Source organism: Girardinichthys multiradiatus, chromosome 6 (genome assembly GCF_021462225.1).
Source record: "Girardinichthys multiradiatus isolate DD_20200921_A chromosome 6, DD_fGirMul_XY1, whole genome shotgun sequence".
Classification (NCBI taxonomy): Eukaryota; Metazoa; Chordata; class Actinopteri; order Cyprinodontiformes; family Goodeidae; genus Girardinichthys; species Girardinichthys multiradiatus.
The window spans coordinates 32440845-32457703 of record NC_061799.1 but is presented as its reverse complement, the minus strand read 5'-3'; the positions used below and the strand labels follow the sequence as shown (position 1 = coordinate 32457703).

The 16859-nt window shown below is 38.3% G+C and overlaps 1 protein-coding gene across 1 annotated transcript in view; it reads left to right on the top strand.

The window, feature by feature from the left end:
- Positions 1-1292: 1292 nt before the first annotated feature.
- The window catches only part of insra (insulin receptor a), a 61242-nt gene continuing 45675 nt past the window's right edge, over positions 1293-16859 (top strand). Inside the window, exons 1-2 of the mRNA XM_047368011.1 lie at positions 1293-1673; positions 14784-15332. Coding sequence (XP_047223967.1) covers positions 1586-1673; positions 14784-15332 — 637 coding nt within the window. The 5' untranslated portion in view covers positions 1293-1585. The remainder of the gene's footprint in view (positions 1674-14783; positions 15333-16859) is intronic.

Sequence of the window (16859 nt, the reverse complement as noted above, 5' to 3'; positions counted from 1 at the left end):
TTCTCTCACCCTGTTATTACTAAATATTGTGGAATAGTAATGTTATAAACAGGTTTACTGTATTTGTTGGAATGAAAAGTCATGAAAGATCTGTCTGTCTGTCTAGTCAGGTAGTGATGATCAATTGCTGTCCAGATTCTTTAAATAATGGTAAAATAAAACTTGCAAACATGCAACTAACAAATGATTTTTTTTATTCTGGGTGATTTTGATTATGACTCCCTGGGCTTGTGTGCCATCTCTCCCATGTCAAAAACTGCCATGGATTAATCTAAAGTCGAATAGGTGCATCCCCACCTTACTTTTCCAGTAGTCGATTTACATTTTGGATTACATTAAATTATGAGGAGCAATAGATCCAATTTTCCCATCACTTTCAGGAGTAGCTGGGTTGAAACTGAACGCGTTTCAGTGGGATCAGTTGGTGTTGGAATCCATTTAGCTCCAGTCCGTATTTCCCCTCAAGCCCTCCAGGCTCTCTGGCAGGGTTTGTTTACTGGCGGAGAGCCTGGGAAGACGGGGATCCTACAGGAGCTTGGAGACTCTACAATCTACCTGTGTTTGTGGAGGAAAAAAAAAAAAAAAACAACTTAAAACTGACATTTTTTTCTAATTATCTACATTCACGTGTAATTATTGTAGCAGATAGATCTGCAGAGTGTGAAGCCAACTTGGAGCGTCTTTCCTCTTTAATTTTTTTTTACTCCCAAACAGAAAGGAGAGAGTGGAGCCGCTTTCTGAGCTGCGACTAAGTCTGACTGTCAACCTTTTTCAGAGTCAAGGTCTCGGTGAAATCTCTGCAAGGCCTCAGGATGACTCCTGCAGCTGGTTAACTAACCTAAAAATATATCTCAATAAAAAAAAAAAAAAAAAAAAAAAGGGAATTAAATTGAACTCTTTCTTTTTTCTTTTTTGCTCCGTTTGGATTTTACGAAAGACCCGCTAACGTTACGCCACGCATGCCACGAATCCCTCTGAACTCTAAATAAAGGTCGGCTTTTTTTTCTTTTTTTTTTTTTTTTTTGGTGGTTTTCATTCATGCATCTTCATGCTTTTGAAAAACTACAAGGTGCAGTGAAACCAAGCGGATTATTTGTGACGTTTTTCGAAGTTCGAGCTGGTTGTGGAGGCTGCTGCTGAAAAGCAGCGGAAACTTGACTTGTGGCCTGAACCAGAGCGGAGCAGGCAGAGCTAGCTTCCCGAAGCTAGCAGCACCAACGGCTGCAACAAGCTAAACAAGCCTTCTTTTTAGACTCTCTTTTGCAGATGCGAGTTACCTCAGCTACATGTAGTCGAAACGTTCGAGTGACAACATAAATGCTCATGTATGCCGGTGTTTAGTTTGGGGAGATTTGCCACGGAGCGGCTAACTGTAGCCCCCGCAGCGTTAGCCTGTGTTTGACTGAACACGTTGGACACGTTCCTCCGCCCATCTTCCGGCATGCCTTTTATTTATTTTTGTTTACCTGTTGGCCCACGCTGCCAAACAAACCCCGCTTCCTGAGCGCATATCTCTTGCGGTTTGGACGGTTCACCCCCCACTTCGCACGGGATTATCGTTTATTTTGGCCGGAGCGGCGGTTGGATGGTGGCAGCTATGTGGCTCCGGACTTTGGGTTGTGTTTTGGCCGCGGTCTGCCTTGTGATGAGCTGTCACGGAGCGCATGGGGAAAGTAAGTAAAAACTATTATTTTTAGTTTAATTCGGTCAACGTCGAGTTATTTTGATGGTTTCTTTTCGCCTGAAAATGTTTTCGTTTTTTGTCCATCATTTTGTGAATGTATATTAAAAGAAGCAAAAGTTATGCACCAAACACATAACGCACAGATGCAGATTAACGATTGATTATAAACTAAAAGGCAGTTAGTTGTTGCGTAAGTTTAAAAAAACAAATACTGAAAAAAAGAAAAGACGTTTAACAAATCCCTATTTGCCCATATATTTTTTTTAAAATCACTTCTCAATCCTCATCTAAATAATTTTAGCGGTATTTGTTGGAATTTAAGACTATATGAACGAATGAGGTAAAATACACATCACCCTAAAACCTCTCTAGATTTGACATATATGAAAATAACATTTTGTGATACGTTTTATTCATTCTTTAGTGTGGTATGTCATTTTATTTTGGTTATTTTATTTGATGAATTTAAACATTGTAATAGACAGAATATTTCTATTCCCTCTCCTACTTTTCTTACAGAAACAAATTCGTTTAAAAATATTTAAAAATTAAATACAAATTGAAAAATTTGACTTGCCCCTTATCTGACAGATAAGCCCCAAGAACAAAGATACATTAATAAAAATGAAAATCCCACAGTCTGAAGTGGGGATTGCTGGTTAAGACTTTTAGACAAAGATTTGTTTTATTATTTTTATTTGAAAACTGTATTTTTCCTCATAAACTTTATTATTATTTATTAAGTTAAAATATATAATCAGTATACAGTACACTAGACTATCCATAATATAGCATTTGCATGATAAAGGTTGGTTATGATAACCCATAGTCTGAAATAACTCATGAAGTTTACAATTAAGCTGTTGTTATGTTAGTGTGTCCTGCAGAGAACCTCCTAAACAGTCTAACACAGTCTGTATCCTGTCCTAAGTTTGTGCTACTGCTCAAAAATCGTATTAGTGCAAGTGACAGTCTGTTAAGTTTTGTGCTCATAGGGAGGAGATGCACAGTTTGAAGGCCACTGGTAGGAAAGATCTGCTGTGGAGATCTGTGGTACATCCTGGTGGACTCAGAGAGGGTGTTTGGATGTATTTCAGCACTCAATAAATCATTTTACAGCCAGAAGAACAACTGTTTTGTTTTTTTTTTTTTTTAGAAATTATGTCTCATAAATAAAACCAGACCACAGAGATAAAAAGACTGTGATAGCCTCATAAATGAGGATAAAAATGAATAGCCTAATGTTTAACCAAAGTGGAGCCTGCTGGGCATGTAAGTTTGAGGCAAAACATTTTTAAATTATTGTTTCTACTTGGAAACTCACTGTTTAAATTATAGGTTTCCCCATAAAACACAATAAAATTATTACACTAGGACAATGTGCAGTGTATATTGTAATATTTCATTTTGAAATGTCCATCAAAGGTGTTTTTGCAACACAATTTCCTCTAATTCGTGTAACAGGCCACTAACTATTATATTAAACCCAAAAATGTGTATTTAGAATGTTTTTTTTTTTTTTTTTTACTTGTGTAAAAAACAATGCATGCAAATAAATACACATCATGCTCCTGAGGAGTGCAGGTACTCTGCTGCAGAATCCAGATTTCTTGTTTTGCTTGCGATGGTGGGTTAATAAAGGCATGCTAGCAGCAGCAGCAGTGGTGTTGCATGCAGTGAGTGCATTGAAGGGACAAAGGTTAACACTTATCGGCTGTGTGACTGTGCAGGAACTGTAAACACAATGTTTTGTCCCAATTAAGTAAGTCTGAGAATCGGGCAGCATTAGCCGCCTGTTGTTCTAGATGAAAAGCTTTTGGGTCGACGCTGCAGTCAGCGTAGGTATGCAACAATAAGTCCTCATTAACAGGTCCTGACAATCCCTTTGTGCTCACCAACTCAGGTGATGGGAATGAATGAATCCATCTGCACGTCTCCCAGAGACATTTTAATGTTTGCGCACACTTGCTGTTTTACACCATTAAGAGTCTTTACATAAAGCAAATATTAGTTCTTCTAAGGAAACACGTGGAACTACTTGCTGTTGTGCTTATTAACGGGGAACAATGTTGTAAATGTGACATAACCTGTGGAAATATTTTCTGAATTTGCCTGAAAACCCCAAACTGGTCCTGCTCCAGTCGGTCTGGCAGTAATTAGTTTTAAACGCCATGCTGTGAGATTCAGTCTTAAAGTATTTATTTTACGAGCTGCCAGATAATTAACACCCACTGAAAGCTATTTGTTCTTGTAATGAGACTCTTTTAGGTGGATTTTAATGGATTTGTTAATTTTAATTATCAATGGACAGGGGATGTTTAAGCATTTACTAAGCAAAAACAGTATTTTCCTTCTTGTGGTTTTGAATGTGTTGACAGCTGGAAAAAGTACCTGTCCTTCCATATTATATGTTGTGACATCATGATACACCCTTATGTTAAAATACTTTTGTTTTTCTATTTCTTAAGCATATAAAGAGCACTTAATAATTTCAGTGAGGGTAAGGGAGGCTCTTTTTTGCGCACTTGACAGCATGGTGTTGAAACTTGATTGCTTCAGAATGGTAGTTTTCCATAGGAGGCATTCTGAAGGGAAGGAAAGGCCCAGACCTCCTTATGCCTTCCTACAGATTAAAGAGATGAGTTGATTCAGGGACGTCTTCAAGCCAGTTTGAGCAAGAATCTTATCATGTAAAATTGTTTAAAAAAAACAAAACAGTAAGTTGTGTAATTGCATTGCCTTCTCGTCCCTCTCTCACTCTTCCCAGTCTTGAATGAACCACAGACGGGAAGAGTGGGCCTCACACCCGCTGGTTGTTCGCTGTCCAGCTCAGCTTGATGGAAAGTTTCACCTAATAATGGGAGCTTTTATTTAGTGGATGTAGGACTTTGTTTAATATACCTGGCATCGACCAGAAGGTCAAGAGCCGTTTCATCTATGTAACCACACTGGTTTTACGTCTTAACTTTTATATTATCAGTTAGTTCATATTAGGACTTTTTATGCTCTAAATCCTACTTGAACTTTAACCTGGCAAGATGTGAAAGATTAAGCCACAAACTCAAATGTATTTATTGGGGTTTTTATATGGTAGACCAACACAAAGTAGGCCACAGTTGGGAAGTGAGAGAAAATGGTGTGAGGGATTTACCCCCTCCCTAACAGGTGCTGTTTTTTGTACTTCCAATATTCTTATTTAGTTAGTAAATGTATTGCTTTTGTTGGGAGGAAGTAATTTGCTTTATTTAATATTTTGTTTTAATCATTCTCTCTTCTCTTTGAGGTCACCTAGTCTTGTGTTGCCATGGAAGCGCGCCCATGAGCAGTGCTGACAAGGACCTGGTGTTTTCAATCAGCCTCACTGGGAAAATCCATTGTTTGAGAGAGAGGGGAGATGTTTTCTGGATTTTGATTGGGCCCAGATTGTTAGTTTTGAAGTTGTTAGTTGTAATTATGTAAATATTTGTCTAGGAATATAGTTTAGTACAATGTAAATGTTGTCTCCACCCCTTAATTAGTCCGGGTAGGAGCCAATGCTTTAAAAGCCAGGTGGTTTAGATCAGGGGATGTCTTCCTCCTGTTGTTGTTATGTGTGTCATGCTGTGAACTGGAATGAAATGTTTGAAGAAATGAATAGAAAAGAAAATCAGAGCTCTACAATTTCTGGATTCTGTCCGATTTTCTTTTTTTTTATCGCAAACCAACAAATGGGTACATGGTTTTCTAAATCTTTACACATGCAAATGTGAAAGCTTTGCCTTCATATGTATCCAGAGACAATACATAAGAACCACCTTTCATTGCTAATGCAGCTGTTAGTCTTTTGGGGTATGTCTGTGGGGTGTGGCTTTGCACATCTACACACTGAAAGATTTGCTTCTTCTTCTCAGATGGATGGAATTTGTCAGCATTAATCCTCAAGTCTTGCCACAAACTCTCAATTAGAATTAACACTGGACTTTGACTGGGCCATTCTAACACATGAATATGCTTTGATGTAAACCACTCTATTGTAGCTCTTATGTGGCTGTATATTTAGCGGAGTACCTTCTTTGCTTTGTCCTCTTCATGACTTGTGGTTTACTTTAAATGGGATTACTTATGACTTTCTTTTCAACAATGGCTTCATTCTTGTCACTCCTCCAAAAGCCCATGGAGTGCACACCTTATACCTGTGCTGATGGAAGATTTTTTTTCTCACCCGTCCATCTCTGGAGCTCCTCCAGAGTTTAGTCTAGGTTAGACGGCCATGTCTTGGCAGGTTTGCAGTTGTGCCATAGTTTCAATCTTCAGATGATGAACTGAACTTCAAAGCCTGGGTCATTATTTTATAACCTAACCCTGCTTTCAACGTCTCCACAACCTCTCCTTTCTCCCTAACCTGTCTGTCTGGTGCTTTACCAGCTCTACATATCAAATGATTAAGTTGCTAATTGGGTGACTTCTAAAGGCAATTGGTTACACTGGATTTTATTCAAGGATGTCAGAGTAAAGGGGGCTGATGAAATATGCACGCTATGCTTCAAATATTTGTAAAAACAGTAAAGTAATTTATCATTTTCCCTCAATTTCACAGTTATGCTTTACTTTGTGTTGGGCCGTCGTGTGCAAACCCATAAAATACATGCAGGTTTGTGGCTGTAACGTGAGAGAGTGTGAAATAGTCTCAACAGTTTTGAATACATTTTCAAGGTGCTGTATGTCTGTATAAGAGATACCTCCAAAGTTCTTGCTGGTTTCCTACAGCCGATGGTGCTGTCCAAACTACAACTTTGTGTATATCTTTGTTAAGCAGCATTTTACCACATGAAATGCTTTGCAGCAGTTTACATGGGCTCCAATGGTTGTGTTGATTCTTGTGCTATAACACATCACTCCAACTGGAGTGTCAAACAGCAGGAGCTCGCAGAGAAGCCTCCGGTACCCTGTCGTTGAGCACCGCTCTCGTCGGAACGAGTCCCGTAATCAGGCAGCAACCTTACAGCCCTGATTCAGCTCCCCTTGGCAAGGAGTACAGTCATAAAGCGACGAAACTGCCATCATCACACTGCTGCTACACTCATAAACAGCCACTGTGTTCTCAGGTTCTAAATTCATAAGTAAATTTGACAGGGATACAAAAGAGGGAGTTTTGTCCTCAGACAAAACAATCACTGCTAAATCCAGGGTGACAGGTTCCTATTTAAAATTACGTGCTTTGTGATGGTTATGTGGCACACCCGCTATCTCATGCGTCCAGCAAGGGGAGGCTTGTTGTGTCAGATCTTTTACCTTTAACACAGTGCCTCTGTTGTGCTTGTTATTGTGCTCTCACACTTAAGAGGTAATTATTATCCCACTGCAAGTGTTGTCCTCAACACCCATGCAAAATCAAAGTTCTTTAAATGGCCATCAGGAGTGTGGATGATTACCCAGACATTAGCTGTTTCAGCACAACACTTGACATTTCAGTCTCAAATCACTGAACCGCCTCACGGCGTTTTCAGATTAGCACGTGTTGATCATCTCAAATAAGGAAAACGAGATAATGTGGTGGTGGAGGGGTATGTCGAAAGGGTTTTCTTGTGTTTTCTAGGTGGACAACTAAATGATCTTTGGTCCAGAGCCACATTATACACATTACACAAGCCCAAGAGTGAGTTTCATGATCTTTTTCACTTGCAACCATTGCAACCTAATGTAATTTCAGGGATCTTATTGTCTCTGGTTTAAACTTATTCTCTGTTTTATTTATAATTTACTTCGGTTCTGTTTCTTTATAGCACTAATTCACATCTCAAGACACAAATTATATCAAATCCAGTTTGGTTAAAGCTTAGTTCAAATCAGTTAAATTCATTCCAGTGCTACCAAATCATATCATCTAATGCAATCTGAATTATAAAACAATGGAGTCAAATTCAGTTTATCATTCAATGCCAGATAACGAAAGGTTATTTAAGGAAGCCCAGCTGATTGTGCTAAATTGTTGACTTTGCCTCCAAACATTAGGCCAATTGCAGCAAAACCAAGCTCAATATGCCACCTTGTTCAGTTTCTAACCATACTTTGTATAGGAAATTAAAACAACTAAATTTGATGGATTTCATAGCAGTTTTTATGTAGCCATCCAGAGATGGGGACTTGAGTGTGGGACTTGTACTCGAGTTGGTTGCACATACAGTGACTTCAGACTCTACTCGGACTTGCGATTTGAGGCTTGTGAAAAATGTTTTTTTTTTTTTTTTAATGTGTTGTGGGACAATATCATCTTTGTCTGATTGCCTGCCTGCTCTGTGTTATTATTTTCATTATAAGTAGTGGTGAAATAAAGCTACATGACCAACTGCGGGCGCTTGTGCAAACCGCAGCATCAGTGGGATAAAAATACAGGATGATGTGTCCACCACATGTAATTTCATGAAAACCCACCCAGAAAGGTTAGTCACTGCGTGATATGAAAGGTTGATGTTAGCATCTATGCTACAAACAAAACTAGCGCCACAGCGGTGCAAACATTAGTTCGGTACTAGTTGTTACTGCAGGGCTTTTTATGTCAGAATATTTATTATTCGTTTAAATTCTGTTTTTGTTTTCATTTTATAAAAGTTTTTGATTTTTATTTATATTCTTAGAAAAAGGCAGGATTTAGCTTTTTCTTTTTTTCACAGGCCTCATTTTTATTTTAAAATTAAAGTTAGCAAATGTTCACTGCTAAAACAAAATAATATTGTATCCACAAACATGTCAGTTTTGAAAGAAAATATTTTTGGAGAAAAATACAGCAAATAAATTTATCTATAAATTTGTTAGCTGTGTGTGCTTTTTTTGTGTGTATTTTTTTTTAATTTACCAGTTTAAGCTAATAATCGTACCTAGATATCACAATGCAGCTTTCTATGTAAACCATACAGCAAAAGTGTCATAGACCATTACAGCTATAAGTGATTTGCATTTTGACTACCGTGTCACTCAAATACTTATGACGTGGACTAACGTTTAAAGACTCGAGACTTGACTTGGACTTGAGATCAAAGACTCGACACTTGACTTGGACTTGCAAAAAATGAATTCTGAACATCTCTGGCTCCATCAATGGCTACTTCCACAAGAGAGAGAGAGAGTGAGACGACTGATGCGGACAAGAGCACTAAGCCACGAGATCTTTCTGTGGGAAAGCAAATATGGTGCACATGGTTAATGGCAGAAAAAACTCCATCAGTCGCTTTGTCCTGGGAAAAATGAAAGGTTTTATATAAGAAAAAGAAACGGGCAGACAAAGTAAATGGTACTAGTTTAACCAATAACCTCATCCAAGAAAGTGGCAAAGAGAAACAATCACTAGCAGGGAGTACGTTGGCAGAAAAACAAAGGGTACAACATTGTTTTATTTCATATAGCAAATACCAACAATATCTCCATCAATGGCTTTGTCCAGGAAAAAAAACAATACTAAACAGAAGCATTGGGGCCAGCAATACCTACTATTGGAAAGAACAACACAAAGTACAATTGGTTTAATAGCAGCAATAGATCAGGTAATGGCTCTTTCCAGCAAAGAGACACACCTAAATCAGCCAGAGGTATTTTCTATGTAAAAAAAGAGCAAATGGGCACACAGTTACTGACAGCAACTGCCTCGTCTTTGGCTTTGGTCAGAAAAAGTGACCGCTAAATACAGAAGCACTGAGCAAGGAATATTGCTCCACCAATGACCTGTTAAGGACAGCAGAGACAAACGCAGAGTACTGGACCAGGCCTTCGGTCTATGGAAAGAAAAATCAAAGCTGGAACACAAAGTTAATGGCAGCAATGATTGTAAATGATGCTTAAATAAAATACGAAATGACGGTAAGTAATTCCCTCAGGCAATTTTACCAGCTGCAATACAGGGTTAACTACATTTTTATAAAGTTCTTTAAATCAGGATGTTTAAACTTGTTTCAAAGTGTTTGGAGGGCAGTTCAAGATAGTGAGTATGAACACTTCAAGGATGTTTTTCAGTAGGGTTTATGTTCTGATCATTTCTATTCTTGGTGACAAAACAACAGAACAGTGAAACCTTAAAAGGGGAAGTGTTTCAATAACTCGGACTCCGTTTTTGTGTTCTTGCATGCGTATTGGGGCCTCACTTCTCTTCAGGGTCCCAACAGTAATAGGAAATATCTCTCTTAACAACCTGTAATCCTCCCAGCTCCCTCTACCCACATCTACTTAGGTCCTAAGATCAGAAATCATAATCAGATCCTGTTGAGGCTTGCACATGCAGTGAGACTGAGGGTTTGAACTGCTGAGATCAAAGTGAACAGCTGGTCTAGCTCAGCTTCTGCAGAGCCAACTGGTACACATAATTACAGTATTTCTGTTCCGAACCAATGCTTTAGCTCAAGTATAAGTAGACATTTTATCATCTTGGGTTTATGTGATGCTTTCACTGTTGCATTTGTCTACAGTTATGTGGACGGTAATGTGTCATAAGTCAGTTAGTTTATTTTTTGCATTATCTTAAGTGGAGCTGTATGAAACATGTCAGGATATTGTGCAGAATTGTGACATAAAGCTTGCGTAAACAGGGTCACAGAGGTCAGATCTAGTAGGTGGATTTTCTTTCCTTTCTCGCTCTCTAATGTGATCAAGCTCTATGGATTTCCTTTATGCCTCATTGACTTTGATTGCAACCTGATTATTGTGAACCAGACCAACTCCAAGCATCACCCACTAAAACCAAAAGAAGCACTGTGTAGTAAAGCTTTTAGAGCGATAAGCTGAGTTGATAAAGCAAAAAACATAATCTTCTTTTAATGAAAAAATTAGAATAATTTGTGTTGCTCTACCTTGTTAAAAGTCTAAACATTTATTGTACATCTACAGGCAAGTATGCACAATCTTTTAGGGATTTATTGTGGGTTTCTCTGTTAATCCTTGGTGGTTTGTTCATTGTCTCTGGACAAAGAGAAAGCCCTTTTAAAGATGGCAATTTTAGAAAAAGTGAATGCCATTTCCTTCATTCCTCATCATACACTAGAGATATTGATTTCAAAATTTCAAAATTTTAATCCCTTACACAATGGTTAGGTGATTGTTGTTTTTATTGGCATTTTTGTTTTAGTTTTGTTTGTTTTTTTACTATTTGATATTTACCATACCTACAATCATCAAAATTTGTCAGTAGCATTGATCCTGATCATATATATTTTCCCAACCCAAGTTGTAAGTTGTTAGATTTGTAGCACATAAAGACAACAATAAACAAACTCAGTTGTGCGTATTGTGTTTTAATTGACCAACGCAATGTAACAAACTTTGGCCGCACAAGGAATAAAGGGTTAAGAGAAGTACTAATCTTGAAGCTTATAATAAACGCATTAAATGCAAATTATTACCATTTCTGCAGCATATCACACCCTTGTTCTTTATCAGATTTTTACTAAAGTCAGAATAAAAAAACTGCTTCAGACAATTTGCATCTTTACCAAAAACATTCCCCGCTATTATAATCATGCAGAGACGTTTTGGCCCAACCTCTTTTTATTTTGTACCTGTAAACAAACCCTTTTGTACCCACCCACCCAACTGTTGCATATCAAAATGATGCACGGGCGGTATACAAACATCCTGCGGTGCATGGTTCCTTTTTTCTGAAAAGACTAAAACTGTAAATATATGAAAAGGGTAAAATGACCAGGACCCCAAAAAGTCCATCAATGGTTTATGCATAATAGATGATTATTTTTTCAGTGTTTTCAATACTTTTTATCTGCTTACCAAATTCTCCATGATATAAGATTAATTTAATGCAAATGCTGCATTAGAGGTTTTATTAGCAGGATTCTACATCCTGTGTGACTGTTTTATCTCTTTTTACAAATGTTATTTCTTGCTTACCCTATTTCAAGTGGAAAATCCAACTACGCCTTTGAGTAAATTTTACATGTTCCTTTCTCTTAGAGGTGAAGGCTCTTTGAGACTTTTGATGCCTGCAGTCAATAAAAGTCTCCCTCTAATGGATCTAATTGATTATTCAGAGCCCCTTGGCTGTTTTCAACCTCGTCTGGCTAAATTAGGGGATGTATGGAGACCTGGAGCTTGCCTTGTCACCATGGTAACCTTCGTATTGTCTTCCAGTCCGCTCACTGTAGGGAGCGTTTCATTTTAGGAAGGCACCTGGTTTATTTTGCTTAATGTGTGCCATATTGTCATTGCTTCGAGTTGTTGTTGTTTTTTTAAATGTTTTAGTTTAAACCCATTTCGGCCAAAGTTTTGTGGACATGCACGGAAACACTTCAGGCTTCGGACGCCTCTTTCTCTGCTGCCGCTCTGAAATTCCTCACTTGCACACCAGGACTGCCATGTTCCAGTTTGCAGCGTGAGCTTCTGTTGGCACAACTGCTGTGTATTATATTCTCTATTGGGAATGTGGTGCTAAAAATACAGAGCTGACCGAAAGTCTACACTGATAGGAGCTTGGACCCATCACCCTGTGATGATTCGCCTTTTTCCACTTGTACAAAACAGACTTTGAGAGAGAGAGGCTCCCTGAAGGTCATAAATGTTGAGGGATTTCGAGCAGATTGAATTTGTTGTTTTTAGGTGAATGTTTTGAGTGAAATGGAGCATAGCTTTTTCACATTTTGTCACAGATTTTATGTAATAGATCAACTCAATCTAACGCATTATTGTGAAACTGAAGGGCAAGGCTACATTTTGTTTTGAAAAGTTTTTACAAACAAAAATTCAAAAATCTGAAAAGTGTCTTGTGTCTTCTGTATTGAGCCCCCCTTCTGTCGGTACTTTGTAGAACCAGTCTGTGTCTTACCAGCTTTGCATATCTTGTGATTGATTTTTTTTTTTTTTTTACAATTTGCCTTTACAAAGTAGCTCCAGCCAAGTCACATTGAATGGAAAGCTTATATGAGCATATACTTTTGCTACTGATTCCTTATTGGAATTAGGACTTTGACTAGGCCATTCTAACACAAGGATATGCTTTGATTTAAACAACTCCATTGTAGGTCTAGTGGTTTGTTTAGGCTAGTTGCCCTGCTGGAAGGTGAACCTCCACCCTTCTCTCAAGTATTTTGCAGCTTTTAGGTTTTCTTCCAGGATCATATTTTTATCAAAGCGGAATATTTGAATCGGGAGCAAAAAGTTATTCTATTCCAAAAAAACTGAGTTGATCATGGAATCAATACATGGACAAGAACATGAACTTCAACATCAATGAGTATCAATACTTTGGTATCACACTATATTGTCAGAACAGCTGATGATCAATATATAAATAAGAATAAAAATTTAAGTTTAATGAGCTTGAGAATATGAGTATGTTAAGAATGTCTTGGTGTTGTCAGCTGAATCCCATATAATTGCTTGGCCATAAATAAAGCCCGTGTAGATAAGATCTTCATCTTTAGGAGGATTTAGGTCTTGTTCACTCGGCAGACGGTGTAAAAGGAGCTCCTTTTAGTTGTTGCAATTTTAACTCCATGTGGCTGCCAAGTTGGCCTGATGTGCTCAGCTTTTGCTGTGGGTTTGGCCATAAACACATCGGAGTACTCACCAGGCCACATACTTCCAGTTGTGTCCCCTCGTGGACTGGAAAACTGAATCTGGCTTGTGGCTTGAGTAACACTTGCAGAGGAAACAATCTCTATTGCCTTCATTGTTTATGTCGTGTCAGAGCGAACATGCTGAAGAGTTTTAGAGAGGAGAAAGTTGAGCTGATCTTTGCTACTTTTATAATTTGTTATACAGAACACCATAAGTGTTACATTTAGCAGAATGTTTATAGGCAATACTGGATGATATACAGAGTCAGAGTCAGTACAAAGGAAATCTCAGAAGAAATTATTTTTATTAATGTGGGATGAAGTCACAGCACCTGGACAGAACCCAAGCATGCATGGTTCCTGCTCGGGTTTCCAACCCAGGACCTTGTTGCTGCAAGGCAGCAGTCCTAAAATCTGTGACACAGTGCAGCCCATATGTGGATTAGAAGATGTGTTTAAAGAAGATGATGGACAAGCCAGGTAAAATTCGTCCATCCGTCTCTAGTGTTCTTCCATCCATCGTCTTTCAATGTTCCATCCATCCATTAATTTAAATGGCCATCCTTATCTTTTTCCATCCATTTTTTCCTTCCTTACAGCTTGGTTTTTAAGGTTCTATATATTTATTCTATTTAAGTTCCATCACTATAGCAATAACGGCCATGAATTCATAGTGAACATGTATGTTGGCATTTTAAGGTGGACAACAAATCTGAACATGTGAGTCTGGAGAAGTATAGGATTTTGTAATGAAATATTTGTAGGATTCTTCTTTTTTTGGTAATGTTACTCACTTTTGGAGCGTTTTCTTCATGAAAAATATTAAGGCTGTCTGGTAATGTGATTGTGTTAGAAGGGATTGTCAGATTCATAGTGGCTGGTTGCTGGATTATTATTATTTATTTTTAGTACAGTTGGAAATGATTGAAACAGAAAAAATGCAGCCAAACTGCGCAATAACACAGTTGAGGAATTCTCATCAAGCAGGATTTGTGTGTCTGGGTGACGACTGACAAAACTACAAATCTACAACTGGGGAAATACAGAAGCATTAGTTGACCTCACAGGCACATATTTTTAATACATTACCAAATGCTTTTTTGTTTTATGGTTGAGAGTTGCAGAGGAAGCTCCACAACACAGAGTAACCAGGGATGAACACAGCCTACTTGATGACAGCCCTCCATATTTGACAGTAGCTCACAGTCAGATATGTGGTTGCTAAACAAAATGTCATCTTCGATGGTCTGTTCTTTATCAGAGCCAGAGACACGACCACATGTTTGAGGATAAAATATCCCCTCTAATTATCCAAAGGTTATTTTTTTTTATATGCCTTCCTCCATGAGGTCTTGTCCTGTTTACAGAGCAGACTTCTGGTGAAATTCAGCAGACAATTGCACAAGAATAATGTACGTTTGGGGACAATGCTTAACTTTAACCTACTAAATAGATGGCAGTTCAGTTAACATTGCTTCACAAAGTGCTCCTTTATCCTTGTTTATGCCTATTTATAGCCAAATCTTGAGCAGTTCTAAAACAAATATTTCTACATTTGCTTGTTTTTTCAGTTTGTTCAAGCAAAGACATCCGCAACAATGCGACCAACCTGCGAATGCTTGAGAACTGTACTGTGATCGAAGGCCACCTGAAGATCTTACTCATGTTCGGCACCAAGCCCAAGGACTTCCAAGACCTCAGCTTCCCCAAGCTGAGAGTGGTCACCGACTATCTGCTGCTTTTTAGAGTTTACGGCCTGGAGAGCCTCAGCAGCCTCTTCCCCAACCTGACGGTCATCCGAGGCAACAACCTGTTCTTCAACTACGCCCTGGTGATATTCGAGATGCTCCAGCTGCGAGAGATTGGCCTCCATAGCTTGATGAATATCACCAGGGGCGCCGTGAGGATCGAGAAGAACCCAGATCTCTGCTATCTCTCCACCCTGGACTGGTCCAAGATCCTCGACTCGGTGGAGGACAACTACATCGTGGCCAACAAAAACGACAGGGAGTGCGGCGATGTCTGCCCCGGGGCGTCCATCGGAAAGACCACTTGTCCGTCCACGACGATCAACGGTCACTTCGGCGAACGCTGCTGGACACAGAACCACTGTCAAAGAAGTAAGCAGCCTTTTCTTATAGTTCAGGGTTAATATAAAGTCTTCAAAATCGTTATTTCTGTCTTGATCTGTTTGATTGTCAAGCTTTATATCATGGAGTTGAGAGAAAGGAGGTGAGGTGATTTGAGCATTTGAGACCCTAAAACATTGAATGGAAGACATTTTTTGCAAACTATACTATATTTGCTAGCTATCTGGAAGTAATAATTTCTTACTGCTATGTTATAAATCCAATATTTTAACTGTTAGAGAAGTGTTCATTCAACCGTGTAGTTATTTGGGAAGGTGCAGTTTGAAATAATGACATATCCTCATTTAGACTTCCAATCTTTTTTCCAAGAAAACATTCTTTTAACTGATTTTTGTCTTTATCAGTGATATAGTCCAGATCATTTTTCCCATGTAACTAACTGCCATCTTAATTTTGCATGTGTCTGTTTGGGAATAAGATGTTAGGCTGTTGCAGGGTATAAACCTACTCTTGTGGTACGTAAGCTGAATTCCTCTGCATCCACAGAGTACTGATCGATCAACCTGAAATTAGTCAGTCTGAGCTCAGCAGGTTGTCTGTTGGCCATTCAAAACATTTTATCATCATTCTCCTTGAATCCTTTCTCTCACTCAGTCTAAAAGTACTTAACTGCTTCCTACTGGATGTTGGAGATCTGTGCTTAAACATTTATTAGTCGGCCTTGTTTCTCCTCAAAAGACATTTTCTAACTTTGTTTTCCAGTTTATGAATAATAGTGGATTCAAGATGCTTCCTCTGCATGTTGTTGTCACTGTAAAGGCTGAATATGTCCCCAGAGAAATCGGTTTTAATCGAAATGCACGCATAGACAAAGCAAATTTTATTCCATAAACATATGTGGGGACAGGCGGTTCTGTATGTTTAATGCATATATTGCGAGTTATTTCCTTGGAGGTCATCTGACTCTTTCTTTCTGAATGTTTTTTTCCTTATAATAAATTTACAAACTTCTTTGGTTAAAAACAACTTTATGCTTGTATTTTATATTATACCAATTTTTAAATGCATTAAATGGTTTTTCATAGTTATGGGCTACATTTTGAAGCTCTTAAGATTTTAGTTGATCTTGTTCTGTTTAGACATCTTTAGCTGGATGGGCAGGATATTTCTGACTTTGTATACAGGTCCTTCTCAAAATATTAGCATATTGTGATAAAGTTCATTATTTTCCACAATGTAATGATGAAAATTTAACATTGATATATTTTAGATTCATTGCACACTAACTGAAATATTTCAGGTCTTTTATTGTCTTAATATGGATGATTTTGGCATACAGCTCATGAAAACCCAAAATTCCTATCTCACAAAATTAGCATATTTCATCCGACCAATAAAAGAAAAGTGTTTTTAATACAAAAAACGTCAACCTTCAAATAATCATGTACAGTTATGCACTCGATACTTGGTCGGGAATCCTTTGGCAGAAATGACTGCTTCAATGCGGCGTGGCATGGAGGCAATCAGCCTGTTGCACTGCTGAGGTCTTATGGAGGC